Source organism: Aphis gossypii, chromosome X (genome assembly GCF_020184175.1).
Source record: "Aphis gossypii isolate Hap1 chromosome X, ASM2018417v2, whole genome shotgun sequence".
Classification (NCBI taxonomy): domain Eukaryota; kingdom Metazoa; phylum Arthropoda; class Insecta; order Hemiptera; family Aphididae; genus Aphis; species Aphis gossypii.
The window spans coordinates 10579385-10596617 of record NC_065533.1 but is presented as its reverse complement, the minus strand read 5'-3'; the positions used below and the strand labels follow the sequence as shown (position 1 = coordinate 10596617).

General features: G+C 28.0%; 1 protein-coding gene and 1 long non-coding RNA gene across 2 annotated transcripts; one reads left to right on the top strand and one right to left on the bottom strand.

Moving 5' to 3' along the window:
• Nucleotides 1-24: 24 nt before the first annotated feature.
• LOC114128285 (low-density lipoprotein receptor-related protein 6-like) lies at nucleotides 25-11080 on the bottom strand. The gene is made up of 23 exons (XM_050207547.1): nucleotides 10240-11080; nucleotides 9033-9118; nucleotides 8767-8886; nucleotides 8075-8265; nucleotides 7835-8012; nucleotides 7655-7767; nucleotides 7009-7247; nucleotides 6767-6930; nucleotides 6524-6697; nucleotides 6222-6455; nucleotides 5628-5937; nucleotides 5365-5509; nucleotides 4682-4812; nucleotides 4399-4552; nucleotides 4073-4334; nucleotides 3714-3993; nucleotides 3350-3501; nucleotides 3024-3280; nucleotides 2763-2951; nucleotides 1990-2188; nucleotides 1336-1654; nucleotides 930-1257; nucleotides 25-855 (listed from the first exon to the last, which is right to left on the bottom strand). Exons 1-23 carry the CDS (start codon nucleotides 10586-10588, stop codon nucleotides 420-422), a joined length of 5010 nt encoding a protein of 1669 aa, XP_050063504.1. The 5' UTR covers nucleotides 10589-11080; the 3' UTR covers nucleotides 25-419.
• Nucleotides 11081-12388: 1308 nt separating this feature from the next.
• On the top strand, nucleotides 12389-13126 carry LOC126552778 (uncharacterized). The gene is made up of 3 exons (XR_007606196.1): nucleotides 12389-12603; nucleotides 12664-12835; nucleotides 12904-13126. It is a non-coding gene; the product is annotated as an uncharacterized LOC126552778 (long non-coding RNA).
• The last annotated feature ends 4107 nt before the right edge of the window (nucleotides 13127-17233 follow it).

The following is a 17233-nucleotide window of genomic DNA, read 5'->3' as shown; positions in this document are numbered from 1 at the left end:
TCTTTTTATGAAAAAACATATAAAAATATAATCAATTAATTTTATATATATAATATATATATTTATACATAAAAAAAATATAGTAAAGTAGTACTTTTTCTAATTTGAAAATTAGCAATAATGTATAATACATGTAGTACATACCATAAGTCTTAATAATCTATCTTAAATAATTATTATTAGTTGTTATGGCAATGCTCAGGTCACAAAATATAAATACACATGTACAAATAAACTTAATTATTTAAAAACGCTTATAATAATATTTCAAAAACTTAACCTAAGTAGGACATCAATTTATCATACCATGTATGACACATAGAACAAAAATATTGTATTCTAAAAATTGTTTCAAACAATGAATAAAACAACGATATACATAATCAAAATAAAACTCAATTATTATCAAACATAAATATTCAACAAAGCCTTTTACAGCTATTAGGTGATGGCGGTGGTGCATTTGGGCTAAAATAAGTGCTTGAGGATGGCGAATGTGAACGAGGAGTAGGAGGTGGGGGACAAGGTTCAAGAGGCATTGCAAAATCAGAATCATCATAAATATCGGTGGGCAAATCAGTTTGTGAACACAATGTGGGGCAAGGAGGTTCGTAACGATCATCATATCGCAGGTATTGATTTGTTCTGATGTAATCATTTGTTTGCATTGTTAGTGTGGTTGTAGGACTCGGTGGTGGATTCAGGGGGCTACAGTTTGATGGTGAAATTAAATCAATATGGGTTCCATTTTGCATAGCTGTATAAGCAGATGTTGAAGAATATTGTCTGGGAATTGGTATAGCAGTGTATGTAACTATATTATTGCTAGTCAGACTTGGACTATGATCTAGATCACTGTAAACAGATAAAAAATGGAAAATGTTATAAATTAATTTATTTGCACAATAAGGAAATTTAATTTAACATACCTTTTAGCACAACGATATATAATGACCAATAATAAACTGAATACTAATACAAAGAAAATTATTGTGAAAAACAAAGTGCCTTTGAATGATTTATCACTTGCGGGACTTGTGGTGTGCCCCACGTTTCTAATCAACGAGCAAGCCAAATAAGTTTCATCAGATCCATCGATGCAATGTTTCCAACCATCACAGACTTCTTTAACCGGTATACATGCGCCATTAGAAATGCATTGATATCTATCATTTGAAAGTAATCCAGATTCACAGCACCGAGATTCATCAGAACCATCAGAACATTGTTTAGTACCATCACACACCCAGTTTTTATCTGCAAGAAATTAAACATATTACAATGTTGTCACATTTTTGCTTTGTAATGAAATGATATTTTTGTTTATGTACACACCTATACAATGGCCGTCTAAACATTTGAATTGAAGTTTATTACACTCTGAACAATTAACTTCATCTGAACCATCATGACAATCTGTTTGGCCATCACAGCGCCATATCAGAGGCAAACATTCAGGACTCAGTGAATTGCATACAAATTGTTCGGGGCCACAAACAGGTACATTCACACATTGGCGATCACTCATTATTAGACCTAGAGGACAAGAGCATTGATGGCTGCTGGATGTACTCTCATTGACTCCAGTGACAATGCACAAGTGTGAACACATACCGTGCTTGTTCATTGCACTACATGGATGTGATGCTAAAATCTAAAATATAAAGTTATGAATTAATTATTAACAGACAACATTAACAATAATTCATTATGTACACATAATGTATACATATTACAAAGTGAGTCAAATGATGGATAAATAGTACAGAAGAATAAACATATCGATTAAAATTACTTTCATCGAATTAAGTAATATAATACAGTTTTTAAGGGAAATTTATAAGCAAGTATAATAATAAATTGAGGTTTTAAAATTTAGAATTAAAATGCGAGTTTAAGATAAGATTACTTTAATTTTAGTGAAACATCATACTTATAAATGAATGGTTGTATTGTAAGTAAGAAAAGATAATATAAATATTTTATTACCTCAGGAGTAGGGATGTATATTGAAATTATGTCTACTAAATGCGGATTTTGATTCATGACAATGCTTCCTTCACTAACAACACCAGTAGATTTATTAACTCTTTCTATTGCCTGTTTTTCTTTATCAATCCAATACAAATATGGTCCAAGAACAGCTATATTAGTGATTAGTGCACCATCAAATGAAATCAATGTTTTCCTGTAATTAAAAATTAAAAATTAAAATTATCTTATTTATGTACACAAATAAATAGGGTACTAAGTATTTATAATGTTGTATTATAACAAAACTAACTAGGTACACATAACTTAACTAGTAAAAAAAACATGAATGTACTGAGATAGGTAATAATAAATATTAATAAATTAAAAATAATCTATGAAAATTATAATAGTTGATAATAACTATAAAATGAATGAAAGAATTGTAACTTTTTTTTTTTGAACTTAACAGAAAATATCCCCAGTTTTTAAAAAATATCCAACTTGTAAAATCAATGTATTACGATGTGGGCAAAAGTAAGGCGGAGTAATGGTATACTGGATAAGATATTATCATTCCTCCAGTGCCGTAATATTCAAGAAAATAGTTTTAAAATATTTAATTTTAAAAATTTTAAATTTACAATTTTGTAAAAGGTATTATGTACCTACTTTAATCTTTATAGCTCAAATAAATTAATTTATTTGAATTTTCTCTAACATACCAAGAAGGTTTTAAATGCAATTACATAAATGTATACATTATGTAAACTTATAAATTGTTTGTTTACCTTTGGTAACCATGAAGATCACAAACATCTACTTTACTTGAATAGGAAAAATAAACCATATTTTGTACCCTGTCAACAGTAAGTGCTTCGAGAGATAACAAATCAGAGGCAATGATAACTCTGTTATGACCATCAATACGAGATCTTATTACTCTGTGTTGACTTCCCAAATCAGTCCAATAAATATAACTAGAAATTTTAAACAGATTATATAATTAGAGTAATAATAATTAAAAAACAAAAAAAAATACAAATAATTACCCTTTCTCAGGATGTATTGCTAAATTTCTTGGTTTTTCTCCATCAAAACTTTTAAATATAGATCCTTGGAAGCTGTTATTTGTTAAGCGAGTAACGTTTATGGTATCTGTTACTGTACATGTCCAAAACAATAATCTATTATATGGATCCAAAGCGAGATCATATAAATTGTATGCATAGCCATTATTTCCAATAAACATATTCGGATTTGAACCATTCTCGTGGCAACGTTTAATCATTTGTGTTCTACCATCAATCTAAAAAATATACAATGATTAAATATAAATTAAGGTTCTTAGAAAATAAATAATAATAAATAATTTTACCCAATAAATCATATGTGATATTGGATCATATTCAACAGCTTTTACATGTTTCAATCCAATGACAGGGAGTGAAGAATCAGAAGAATCATCTATATCCATTACTACTCTATAAAATGTTGTTTTCTGTGCCACTATCAAGAAACTATTTGGTGCTAAATAATAAAATAATAGAAATTAATTATAAAATAGTATCAAAAACTAAGAGTAAGATTTTTTGACATTCTAATCTTTATTTATAAAATATAGATTACTGATAAAAGAATATTGTGCATTTAAAATATGATTACAATATTCGAAAATTTTTTTTCATTTATTCGTGTACTAATAGTCAAAACTAAATATTTTTTCAATAAATTGTTATTACCTGAGCAAGTGTTATTTTTAAATAATGTGAAATGTGTTTCACATGAACAATGATACGATAATGGTTCATGATCTCTTGATGATCCTTTTACAAGACACAACTGTTGACATCCTCCATTATTTATAGCACATGGATTTGTTCCAGTTTGACTTGCTTTATCAAAGGTTATCAAATCCGTAACATGATCTAAATTTATTTTAGTCTGCTTTAAAATTGTACCGCTTTCAATATGGACTTGGAAATAAGTTCCATTTGACCAATCCAACCAATATAAAGAACCCTAAATTGTTTTCAATAATTAATATGATATCGACTAAAATAATAACTATTTAAAAAAAAGTTGTACAACTATTTTTTACCCTGTAATATGTTATGGCAGAAAGATAACCGCCAAAATGAATAGACACAATTTTACTTTGACGTTTTCCATTAAAATCAATGCTTTCAATGGATCCACTATTTGGTGTTAATGTTGTCCAATAAATCAAGCCACTATCATAATCTGAAGTTATACTTATGACTCTACCAATCTTATTTATTAAACAATGTTTTCCTTCGCCATTCATGGATGCTTTATGAATTGATCCAGTAATGCCATCTAATTCACTCCAATACATAAATCTAATAAAAAAGAAGAATATTGTATGAATTAAAGTTATTTATGATATTATATTATAAAACTAACCCTTTTTTGGGATCAAGTAATAAATTTTTTGGATTTTTAATATCATTCCAAAGTAAAACTTTACGCATAGTTCCATCTAGTCTAGACACTTCAATTCGTTTAGTGCCAGAATCACACCAATATAAATTACCACCAATCCAATCAACGGCTAATCCTAATTAACATAAACAAATTTCATTTGAATAATCTGTACACAATAATAGTTATATTTAAATTTATTTTATAGTTTAAATATATTTGTTATATATTATATATACTAAATACTATAGAAAATTGAAATTACCTTCTGGAGATTGTAGGCCAAATGTAATAATTCTTTCTGCCATTGACCCATTTAAATAAACTCTATTAATTGTTTTTAATTTAATATCAGTCCAATATACTCGTTTATTCTTGATGTCAACATCAACAGCACTGTAAATTTATCAAATAATTAATAAACAATTATCATTTACCAATACCAACATAAATAATTTCAATACCCAATAGTCCAAAATAAACTAAAAAAATAGATTTCTTAATTTCACAACAAACTATATGCTGTACTTAAAGTTAAATAAGAAGATAATATTAAACATAATATTTATAACAAATGTAATGCAATTGCCTAGCTCAATAAATTAATTAATTTTAGAACAGAGTCTGTTTTTTATTTTGTCCAAAGTTAATGATATATGAGTAATTTTGTATAAAATATTAGGTTACAATAATTTAGTAAAATACTTTAATACTTGTGAATGTGTCCAAAGTATAATTAAATATTTTTAAAAGAGTTGTCATGTAAAGGTTATGTAGAACATTTATGATACCTTGTATTCTTTACTATATTTCAATGAACCCAATGGTCATGTCTGTGTATACAGATATTTAGTGAATAAACTCTAAAACCAACTAAATACTCATACTAATAATATACGCCATATAATGTTGTAGTTTTCTTGTAAATATTATTAAAAAAAAAATTACCTGGCTTCTTTTATTCCAGCTATAGGAATAATATCTGAATAATGACTATTTTCAGTACTTAATATTCCAATATGGTCAGATCGAGTAAATATTAGAAACGATTCAGATAAAATGCAAGTTTTTCCATCCATAGCCAATTCATAATCTAGTCAATAAAGTAAAATAAATTAATGGTACATATTAAATAGTTATCATTATTTTATTTTTTGTTTTATTAATAAAACAATGTAATTCAATAAAATTCATTATAATACAATAATCACCTATTTCACAAGCACAAATGTAGTAGCCTTTAGGTTTATAAAAACAAAATTGACTACAATTTCCATTATTATCACCACATGGATTGTCATTAAGAGGCTCTTTTAAGTTTACAGCTTTTACACCCATTAAATTTGGTAATTGATCTATTATGATTTTACGGTCAGATCCAGTATTTTTATTCACTCGGTCAATTGTGCGACGCTGCCAATCTGTCCAATAAAGGTAATCACCCAATTGAGTCAAACCAAATACATGCGGCAAATTTTCGCTCACAAGTTCTCTACGGTCTTCTCCATTCATACCAACAACCTATAAAATAAAACATAATTATATCAATAAAATACAAAGTGAGAGTAATATACATTATGTTATTCCCTAATCAACTTAACTTTAATATTTTAATATCTTAAACAATAGATTTTAAAGTACATACAATACTTATAATAATAAGTACATATAATATTTTATATAGTTCATTCATGTTTGATATAATAATTTGAATACCAAACTATTTACAAATTGAAAATTTTTTGTAATAAAGTTATTTTGTTTTTGACTTAGACTAAATACAGTAAAAAAATGTATAAACTCACTTCTATTCTATCAGTTTTTGCATCACAAAAATAAAGAGTTCTTGCTTTAATATCCAAAGTTATTCCATTTGGCCACCCTAAATCATCTTTAAGTAAAACAACTCTATCATTTCCATCTAAATTGGAACGTTCAATTTTGGGTCTTTTGTCATACCAATCAGACCAAAATAGCCAACCTAATTCAGGTGCTACAGCTACACCTCTAGGTTCAACTAAATCATTAGCAACTATAACCTGAACAACAAAAAACATATTTTACTTAAGGATACAATTTTTTTAAATCAATATAAAAATATAATTACTCTTCTGTGTTTCCCATTTAATCTTGCAACTTCAATTCTATCTGTTCCAGTGTCTGTCCAATATATGTTTCTTGCAACCCAGTCAATGGCAACTCCATCTGGATGGTATATTTCATTAGAAATGACAACTCCTTGATTACTACCATTCATTTTTGCTCGTTGAATCATTTTTATCTATAATAAGAAATAGTTTCTAATTATTTGAATTATTAATAAAAACATTAAATTTGAAATAATAAGTACTTCATCGTCAGTCCAATAAATATACCCATCAACAGGGTCATAATCTATGGCAATAGCATGAGCCAAACCAGTAAGAGGTATAGACATAATAGTATGATCTGGAGAATCTAATGATATTTGACAGATATCAGTTTTTTGTACAAGAAATAAAACTTCTTGGACACCTACAAAAAGTAATGATCAAAAATAATACAAAATATATCAGTGTAGAATTTTTATTGAATTAATAAAGCTTAACAAACCTTCTGCACAATTATGATAATCTATAAGCTTTATTCCTGTGGAACAAGCACATGAATATCCTGGAGAATTTGGAGAAAGAAGACACAAATCTGAACAACCACCATTATTCTTATCACAGAGGGTAATTTTTTCTGGCTGTCGAGCTGAGTTCCACACACGAATATCCATAGGTACATTATTACTATGAATTATTTCACGGCTATTTCCACCTCCAACACGATTTACTACATGAATTGACCTATTGAAAAAGAAAACGATTAATATAATTACTAAAATGTAATACAATTTTTTTATATGTTCCAAATTTTTAATAAAAATAAATCATGGAATGAAAAAAAAAATGTAATAAAGCTGAAAATTAATTCATTATTGTTCTTATTCAACCTTTTATCTTAAATAAAAAAGATACAATAATTTTATCGATTGTTGTTTAAATGAATATAGTGTTTTTTAAAAAAAAATATATTATTGAATAACAATAAAAACAAATAACATTTTATTAGAATAATGCTCTAAAAGAAATTTAATGATATATTTATATATTACGTTAATTACTTTATAAATAGTTTCAATAAGTTTTAAATGTAAGCTTTAAATATATATAAGCCAATTTATTTATTAAAAAAAAAAATATCTTAAACAAACCATGTCTTCCAATCAGTCCAATATAATCTATCTTGGTATAAAGCAATACCATATGGATATGGTATTCCTTTTTCAAGAATAGTCTTTCTATTTCTCCCATCATAATCCATTATCTAAATAGAACATAATAAAACAAACAAATGTTTATAAAAGCACTGAAAATGAAGTGAAAATACTTACATCAATAAAACCAAGTTTTCCATCAACCCAGTAAATGTGTTTGGTATAAAAATCTATAGTTAAACCATTTGGCCAAAATATGTTATCACTAACTATGACTTTTCGTGTAGATAAATCTCCATTCATTCCTGCACGTTCAATTTTTGGAACTTCACCCCAATCGGTCCAAAACATTATACTGAAATAAAAAAGAAATAATAATACAATAAATATAGAAATATGTGTTAAGATGAAACATACCCATCCATAGGAACTAAAGCTATAGCACGTGGTTGATCTATATCTTCCCAATAAAGTACTTTTCTATATTTGCCATCTAATGATGCAACTTCAATTCTATTAGTATCTCCATCAGTCCAATATATTTTTTTTGTAAGCCAATCACAAGCTAAACCATCTGGTGTAATAATACCAGTGTTCAATATTGCTACCTATTTTATAAAAAATAATTAAATACAATAAAGATTTTTTTTTTAATGTATTATCATATTATATAATAAAAATAATAATATTATATCATATTGTAAGAGTAACCTCGGATGGTGATACTGGGTATGGTTAATGGACATTGAGTTTCATGCACTTGAAGTGTCACTTAATTATTTCACTAACTGTCTGGGGATATTTTTCTTGGATTAACACTGCTAAATTAGTATTAAACTGTAGACTATTATCAGAAACAAAAGCTGATAATAGAAACTAATTTAATGAGAAGAGATATCTGACTATATCTCATGAAAATCATTCACTGCCTGAGGATACTTTTATTCGATAAAGACTACACTACTATGGAGTATATTATATATTTAAATTTAAATTAAATTTTATTAGGTACTTTTGTTAAAATAAAATGAGTAATTAAATTAAAAGTATACAATTCATAATTTATGTTATTTAAAAATATCAATTAAATAAAAATAAAAAAATTTTACTTTGTTACTAGCGTGAGTCCCGTTGTAAGAAACACATTGAATAGATTCTTGACCGTGATCAGCCCAACATATCAAAGATCCTTTATAATAAAAATCAAGTGCGCTTCCTTCGATGAGATCCTGAAAAAATAAGAAACAGTCAACATGATAGTTGTACATTTTAATACAATAGTATCAAACTATTAATGTAAGACTGGAAAAACTTATCACAATTCAAAATAGTTTAAATAAATAAATATTGTACCTAAATATAACAAGGAACTTACTTTAACAATAACATTAATCCTGGTCATTTTTGACATATTAGCCATTCGGATATCTTTAGATGTTGTGTATATCAAATTTGGATAAGCTAAAATAAAAATTAATTTTATAAATACTATTTTTGATATAATTATTGAATTATAACAGCATACATTAAAGTTCAGATATAGTTAATAGGTATACATACATTATTTCCAAGTTTTTTGCAATTATTATATTTTTGTGTAAGTGTTTAGGATCAAAATATAAAATTATAAATTTTAATAAAAGCAAGTCTTGAAATTATTTATATTAGTATAAATATTGTATTATATAAATCATATTTTATTATTAATGCCTATTTTAATTCTTTGATCGAATATAACATGGATTTAAATATATGTAAACCTAAAATAGAAAATTTTAGACTTAAGTTACAGCAGGTGGATGTAATTTAATACATCACATACCGTTCCACAAAATCTTAGAGACTCTTCGTTACTTTATGATTTTAATATAAAATACATCAAAACAACAAAATTATTAACACTGAAAATCAAACTAAAAATATTGATTAATTAACTAATTGGTATACAGAATGCAAAAAAGTATGTGATTGAACAAGTGTCTTACCTATCTATAACTCATTGAATGTTATGTTATGTGTAACAATATTGTGCTACATCAAACGAAATACATTTGAAATGTTACGGGGTTATTCAGTCATAACTCATAACCAAGAATGCTACTAAAACAACCTGTAGGGTCTATATTAATGTGATATGGAAAATGTGTGTGAATCAAGTTTTTAAATATAAACTTTTTGAATACCTATATAATGTGTAACAATATATTGTAAAACATCGAAGAAAGTACGAATATGTGACGGGACTATTTGGCTTTTAAGAGAACCACCTGTGGAATCTTCATCCTATATGTGCATAATATTATAAAGATTTGTGAACTGTTTGATTTAAGGCGATGTGTGCAACGACAGGCATTACCATTAAGAACTCGAGTAAAAAACGTACCACAACGATGCGTATCGTAGAAATAAACAAAATATGTTGGTGGATAGCAAACGCGTTTCGTATAGCACTCAAATGCCGATGTCACTAGGCCATTAAAGGCCGCAACAACGAGATGTTAATAATATTAACAACAGCGATGAAAACGACGAGATAATTAAAAAAAAAAAAAAACAAACAGTCTTCCGACACTGTGACTTACCGTTCACGAACGACATCATCGCGGTGCAGCACCACAAAGTCATAAAAATCCATGACGACGTCATCCTGGCGCCTTTGCCGGTGACCGGTGTCCAGGACGTCTCGGGTAAAACAGTGGCGATCGTGCTCCGAGCGTCCGTGCTGGCGTTACGATCGGTAATGACGGCGGCGGTAGTGGCAACGGCGGCGGCAGCAGCAGCAGCAGCAGCAGCGACGGCACAAGGTTCACGACGGGCGGTCGTCCGACGGGACAATGGTCGTGTTGCGCATCGTCTTCGATGTGGAGGAGGCGACTGATCAGCAACTCGGCCGACGGATCGCCGTCGCGCGTCCGGCGTCGTCGTCGGCATCGGCGGCGTGTTGGTGCGATATTATTGTCGTCGTCGTCGTCGTCGTCGTCTTCACTACTATCATATTTTCGGCGAACGCAGCGTTAGAAAAGCGGCGGGTAAAAACGCGCGCGCCTTGTGTGTGCTCTTGCGCGTGCGCGCGATCGCGATGCTGTGCGTGCGGGCGGACTGGCGCTACGGGGAGAAAAGAAAATATTTGCACCCAAAGGGACCGGCGGGGGGGTGGGATGTCCGGCGGGGGTGGCGAGAACGAAAAAATTCGAACCGAAACCGAACGGGTCCGTTCGAACAGCGACTCGAGTCGTACGGCCGTTTCGCGCGACGTGCCGACGTACGATTACGATAGGTATTTTACTATTGTTATTACTCGTATTGTTATGAACACTCAACGAACGTTGTCTACACTTGTTGTGGTAACATTATCATGACGGCGGTCGGTGCACTGATATCGCTGTAAACAAACGAGCATGTGACGATAACGCGACGCGCAACAGCACGAGGAACGCGAGAAATTTTTCGCTCGCGGCGCGTCGATTCGCAGCGGGGCGCCCGGCCGGTGCGGTGCGTTGCGCGTCTCGTCCGCCGGTCCACCTGTCGATTGTCTCTTCCCCCTCCCCCCTCCCCCCTCGCAATTCCTCTTCGGCCTGTGCGCACTGACGAACCCGGTGGCGTCGCGACCGTAGGGCGCAGGTGATTTTTATTTTTCTCCGGACCAACACAATAATATTATATTGCGTGTGTTGTGTACACAAATATAATATTGTGTACCTGCACGATTTCACGCCGGATTACCGGCCCTATTGCAGGTTTACACGTCGTACCTGTCTGCGTGTAGGTGGTGGCTAACTACCCATCGGGTATAGCCGTTCCAGTGGTTACCTCCAAACTGACCGCCGCTGTTGGTCAAATAACCAATTGTAATATTATTGTTGTAGTATTTCATTATGCAATAGTATAAATATTATGAATTGTTAATTTTAAACGGTTAAACGAATATCGTGTAATTGTGTAAATCACTTATAAAATATAGAAATCGCTGTTTGACATTACAAGGAAATTAAAAGAGTCTCTAAAGAGTAAATGTATACACTGACCTACCGTGTAAAAGCATGATTTTTTTAACTTTCAAAAGACGCGACTGCAGTCTATAATACCTACTAAAAAATTGTTATTCATTACAGTTTTTGTTAGTTCCGGTCTTTATTTCTGATTTAAAATCTGATTAAATTATCGACTTTGCTTGCTCTCGTATAATGCTTAAATTAAACATCGAACATTTTTTTTATTAATAATAAAGGATATTTAAGTTTGAATAAATTAAATAGATGTTCCACAAATGCTGAGATTACAATTTTTGTTACTTGACTTCTAAGCTTAAATTTTAAAACGCGTAAATTTACTGTACCTACGTTTAAATGTCCATAAAAATATTCTACTTAAAATCTTATTAAATATAGGTATAATTAATGTATGTATTTTTGGTTTAAATTTAATATAATAGTATAAAGTATTACAGGTATATAATTATTTTTGATACAATGATTTGAATTTACCAGTTGTCACCCATTTAAAGGAAATTTAACATCAATGTAGGTTTATTTGTAAATCATTGATGTTTATAAAATTTTTTACCTATAGCCGCTATAGGATAAATATTTATTATACATTTGTATTTTCAAATATCCAATGTCAACAATTTTATTGAACTATAACTTTTTTGCTAGGTAATAAAAAAAAAATATGTTGTTGTATGGAAATATTTTTTTAAAAAAATTCCTGTAAAAATACTAACATGAGAAATTTAGTAGGTGTTAAATGTATTCGATTAAAAATATTGTGAACTGTATAGATCTGAGTGACTTAATGAACATACAGATTTTACTATGATATGAAAAAAAACTTCATTAAAAGTCCACGTAAAATCCAAAAATTATCGTTGATATGTGGAAAATCTAAATAATTTAATGTAGAACACACTTATACATATGAATAACGTCAAAATTTCAATACCGAAGGTAATACCTATTTATTTTGATGTGTTATGTATCTTTTTTAATTATTTTAATATTCATTAGGGAAATCCTGTGCGATAATATACCTACCGGGACTGATCTGATTTTATAGACACTCGTCTGGAGAGACTAATACTTATAGATCTATAGAGATCAAGATGAGCCTAAAGACAAAAGTAACTGTGCCAGGCAAAGCTGCATTATTAGACATCGTGATCGCGGTGGATGACGAGAAGTAGGTACCTACCACTAGAATTAAATAATTATTATTAAAACGAATTTATTGTAATTTTTTTATCATAGGTTTTTTATCTACGGTAGGTAGATATTAAAATTTTGTTACAGTGGCGTAAATACGGGAATTCAGGGAATGCGGCTACATTAGAGCCCTTTCTGAATACTGTTTTTTTTTGGTCATTAATAAAAAATGTTTGTGTAATAAGAGAAGCAGAACTCATGGACATTACGTAGATTATTGATAAATTTGCGTATTCAAAAGCCCGTTAAGTAAAATTTAAACTGTTATATAACTCAATAACTGACAAAAAATACTCCATTACAGAAGTATAACTTACATTTTTCTTTTACATTTATTTCGATAAAAGAAGAGCGTTTAAAGTTTTACGCATAGGTACCGGATTTTCATACTTACGTCACTGATTTTGTATGGACTATGGACTATTTTATATGACATGCATAACAAATTACAATAATATATTACCTAGGTAATATTAGTGGGTACTTATTATAGGTACAATTAATATCTATCAAATGAGAACACGCCTTATTATAATGGTTATTTAAACCTTTGATACTCACACATAACAATAAACAGATAAGATTTAACAAATAAACGGATGACAGGGCATCCTGTTATTATAAAAAGTCTTAGAGTAAATAATATATGTTTACTGAATTATTATCGCTATATTTATTTTAATTATATATATATATATATATATATATGCTGTTTATTACAATAAATACCTATATAAGATTCAAAAAAGGTAACAAAAATCAAATGTAAAATGTAAATAATTATTTGTTAAAAGTTAAATATTTATTTTGCCACTTATATATTTTTATCAAACTATAATATCATATGTACATGAAACAAATTATTTAAAATATTCTAACTAAATATTCCTATCATAGATAAATATGCTATGAGGCACTAACAGATCGTTTGCACGGTCTTACAATTAATTAAATATATTAATAAAATTTTGTACATGGCTAATTATTAATGTACTATATCGTCAGATATTGGATCCAAAACTCGTTAGTTATGACTTATGTTATAGGTAGGTACCTACTACCTATATCATTATAATATTATACATATTGTATAAGATAACCTTTTGGCTCAACTTGCTGCTTTAACCTTTTTTTATATTATTAATATTAAATGTGTATCGTAATATGCTTATATAAAATATAATAGCTATAGTTATCATAAATCCGGTGAAGAAATCCATTATCATAATTCATAACTATTATTATAAAATTATAGTTCGTAAAATATTATAAAAAATATATTTATTAAATGTGTGTAAAGCTATATCTATTAAATTTTAATTAGTATACAGAACGAAACTTATTAAAAAAAAAAAATGAGTAATTAATAATAATAAAATATTATTTTTTAATCATTTTTAGTGAACTTTAATTTAAACTGAATAATTTTATAATAATAGTTATGAAAATTATAAATGCATAAAATAATAAAGATAATGAATGATATTTTTTTCTAGAACATTTTCTTCAATATTTTTACCGTTTACTAATTAGAAAGACTTGGAACATTTGTAAGTTTTATTTTTTAATAAAACTATAAAAGCGTTTTATTTTATGTTGGATAAGGAAAATATATATACATAATAATTGTATATTATATAATATTTTTCAGACGTCCAGTTAACATCTCTTACTTATAAAAAATATTGTGTTATGTCATCTCTCATCGTTTTATATCATGGTCCAATTTAAACGAAATTTAATCAAATAAAAACGGTTTTTTTTATTTTTTAGAGTTTTAAGTGACCTTCAACATCATAATAGACATACAAATAAATGGACTAATCATAGAGAGAGAGAGAGAGATCTGGTGGCCAATAATATTAGAAAATTATAGCATACAACTTGATAACAATTAACAATGTACCTATATCCTTTAGTCATCAATAACGAGAGAGAATAAGTTCAACAACAAAAATAACATGTTTTAGAAAAGATATATTGACTAGGTATCTATTTTTTTTTTTGTAACAATGTTAGTTATTCCCTTCTTGTCTGTCCTAATACAAATCATGTATATTTATATCTCCTATGAACTTATGTTCCACATTAGGTTAAAGTAATCTGCATTTTTAATATTGTAAAACGAATTTACCATAATATAGGTACTTATTATGCACAATTTTATTTTTATAAACGTTTGATGTTCAAATGTTGACTTAATTTCGTCAATAACTTGAAAATATACAGGCTATATTTTGTAGGTAGGTAATTAAAAATTAATAAAACTCTCAATTCTATTAGCTAAGACTTGAACATTTATTACAAGGTTTCTCGTAAGTTGTTCGTACAGAAAACCATCTGCTCGAATAGGTATTTATAAATGTAGAATATTTTTTTGGTTGGCATATTAAGTTCAAATTTAGGTCACTATTAGTTACCTACAGAGTATATTGTTGTAACAACAATGTTGTTATAATATTAATAGAAAAATATAACGTATATAAATATATTTAAAAATATAACATATCTTATAGGTAATCAATTAATATTTATTAACGCAAACGCAATAAGGTACAATTAATTACAGTGCGGTTCTTAATTCTGAGAATTGTTTTCACTTAAACACCGATAAAAACGAATATAAATTATCTATTTACCTATCAATCCTGTATAGGCATTCGTTAAATTTGTCTAGGTATTTTAATGTTAAAATCAAAAATATCTCTATACTTTTTTAATAAGCGAAAAATCATAAATATTAATCATTGTAATTGTTTGTATAAATTTCAACTGAAGTAAAGTGGAAAACGATAAAATTATACATACTACATACATAGATTCATTTTAAACCGTCGAAGTTGGATCGTACAGCTAGTTTTGTATAAATATTCAATTTAAATACCTACCTACCAACCATTTATTTAATTATAAAGTCTGTTCTTGATTTAGATAGATATAAGATATAATAATATAAACATATGTATTATAATAGAAATATAAAGGATTATTTTAAGAACATGCTAATAATATAATATATTAAGCTCTTATTTTTTTTAAATTGTATACCTATCATAATTTATTTGCTAGTAGCTAAAAACGATTTTATATTCTATTAATGATTATGAAAGAAAAAAAGAAAAAATTAAGTACTTTAAAATTTAAATCTTAATGGTATTTAATGAAATATAATATATAAACTAGGTGTTCCGATTTTCGGTGAATATAATAAAAAGTTTCTATTTTAAGCTATTCAATTAGTTTATCTTGAACTGTTTATTTTGTATTATTTACAACATATTATAATTATTGATAACATTGGCTTTTTTTAATTATACTTCGGTTTTAAAACAATAGCACCTACATAAGAATTTTTAAATTGTAACATTCGCCTAAAAATTTAAATAGGTACCTACCGTAAAAGCCAACTTACGAACATAGAAAATGTTCTATTTTCTATAGATAATTTAAGTTTGATAATAGCCAATAGGTCATAATACTAAAGCTAAAGTACAAGTTAAGTTCTGCTGAATGTAAATTTGCTATGAGTTAAAGATAATAACAAATAGGTATGCCCTGATTTTTTCTTAAGGCTATTTTAATAGACAATACAACACAAAGGTGTATGAAAAAATTGGCTTTAATTCAAAAGTTAATCTAGAAAATACAAAAGATTATAAGATGATAGAGAATGTCTTCAAAAAAGGTTTTAAAATACCTATTTAAACTACTACTAATTATAGTATATGTCTATGACGTTGTAAATTAGGTATAATAATGTTAGTTACAAAATGTAGATCGAAATATTTAACTCGTAAAATATCTGTCATGAATATCAACAGAAAGTTATCACTAATGGTTTATGTTGATATAAAAATCCTGAGGATAAAAATTAAAAATTTTTGAAAAAATTAAAATATGCACCTACTTAAACTATTATTATCGATTGAATCCGGATTTTATACACGAATCTTGAGCTTACCAAATTAAGAAAATTAAAATAACATTTTGCTTTTACGACAGGATTTATTTATTGTGAGTATGTATAAGGATTTAGGAATTTACAAATGAGGATATTTTTATAATTCTTCTTAATAATTTTTGTTTTATTGTCAAATAAAATAATTGAAAAAAAAAAAACAATATTCTTATAGCTCTAAATATTATCGATTTGTAATTAATTAACAATTTCATATTGATCATATGTTGTCCAGCAATTAATTAATACCAATATATTTATTAATTAGCTAGTGACATTTAGGTCCTATCGTTTGAATATATTTTTATGAGGTATAATGCTTACCAAAAACTAAATCGTTACCTATTTATTACAATATTATTAAAACAACTAAATTTCATACAATAGTAACAGTTTAAAAATGTAAAAAAAAAAAAA

What these genes read in the sequence shown, in the direction of transcription:
- LOC114128285 (XM_050207547.1), bottom strand. Translation starts at nt 10,588, where the DNA reads ATGCCGACGACGACGCCGGACGCGCGACGGCGATCCGTCGGCCGAGTT. An exon ending in GATGATGTCGTTCGTGAACG is followed by an intron (nt 9,119 to 10,239) that starts GTAAGTCACAGT and finishes TTTTTATTTTAG; the next exon opens with CTTATCCAAATTTGATATAC. An exon ending in GCAATACATCCTGAGAAAGG is followed by an intron (nt 2,952 to 3,023) that starts GTAATTATTTGT and finishes TAAAATTTCTAG; the next exon opens with TTATATTTATTGGACTGATT.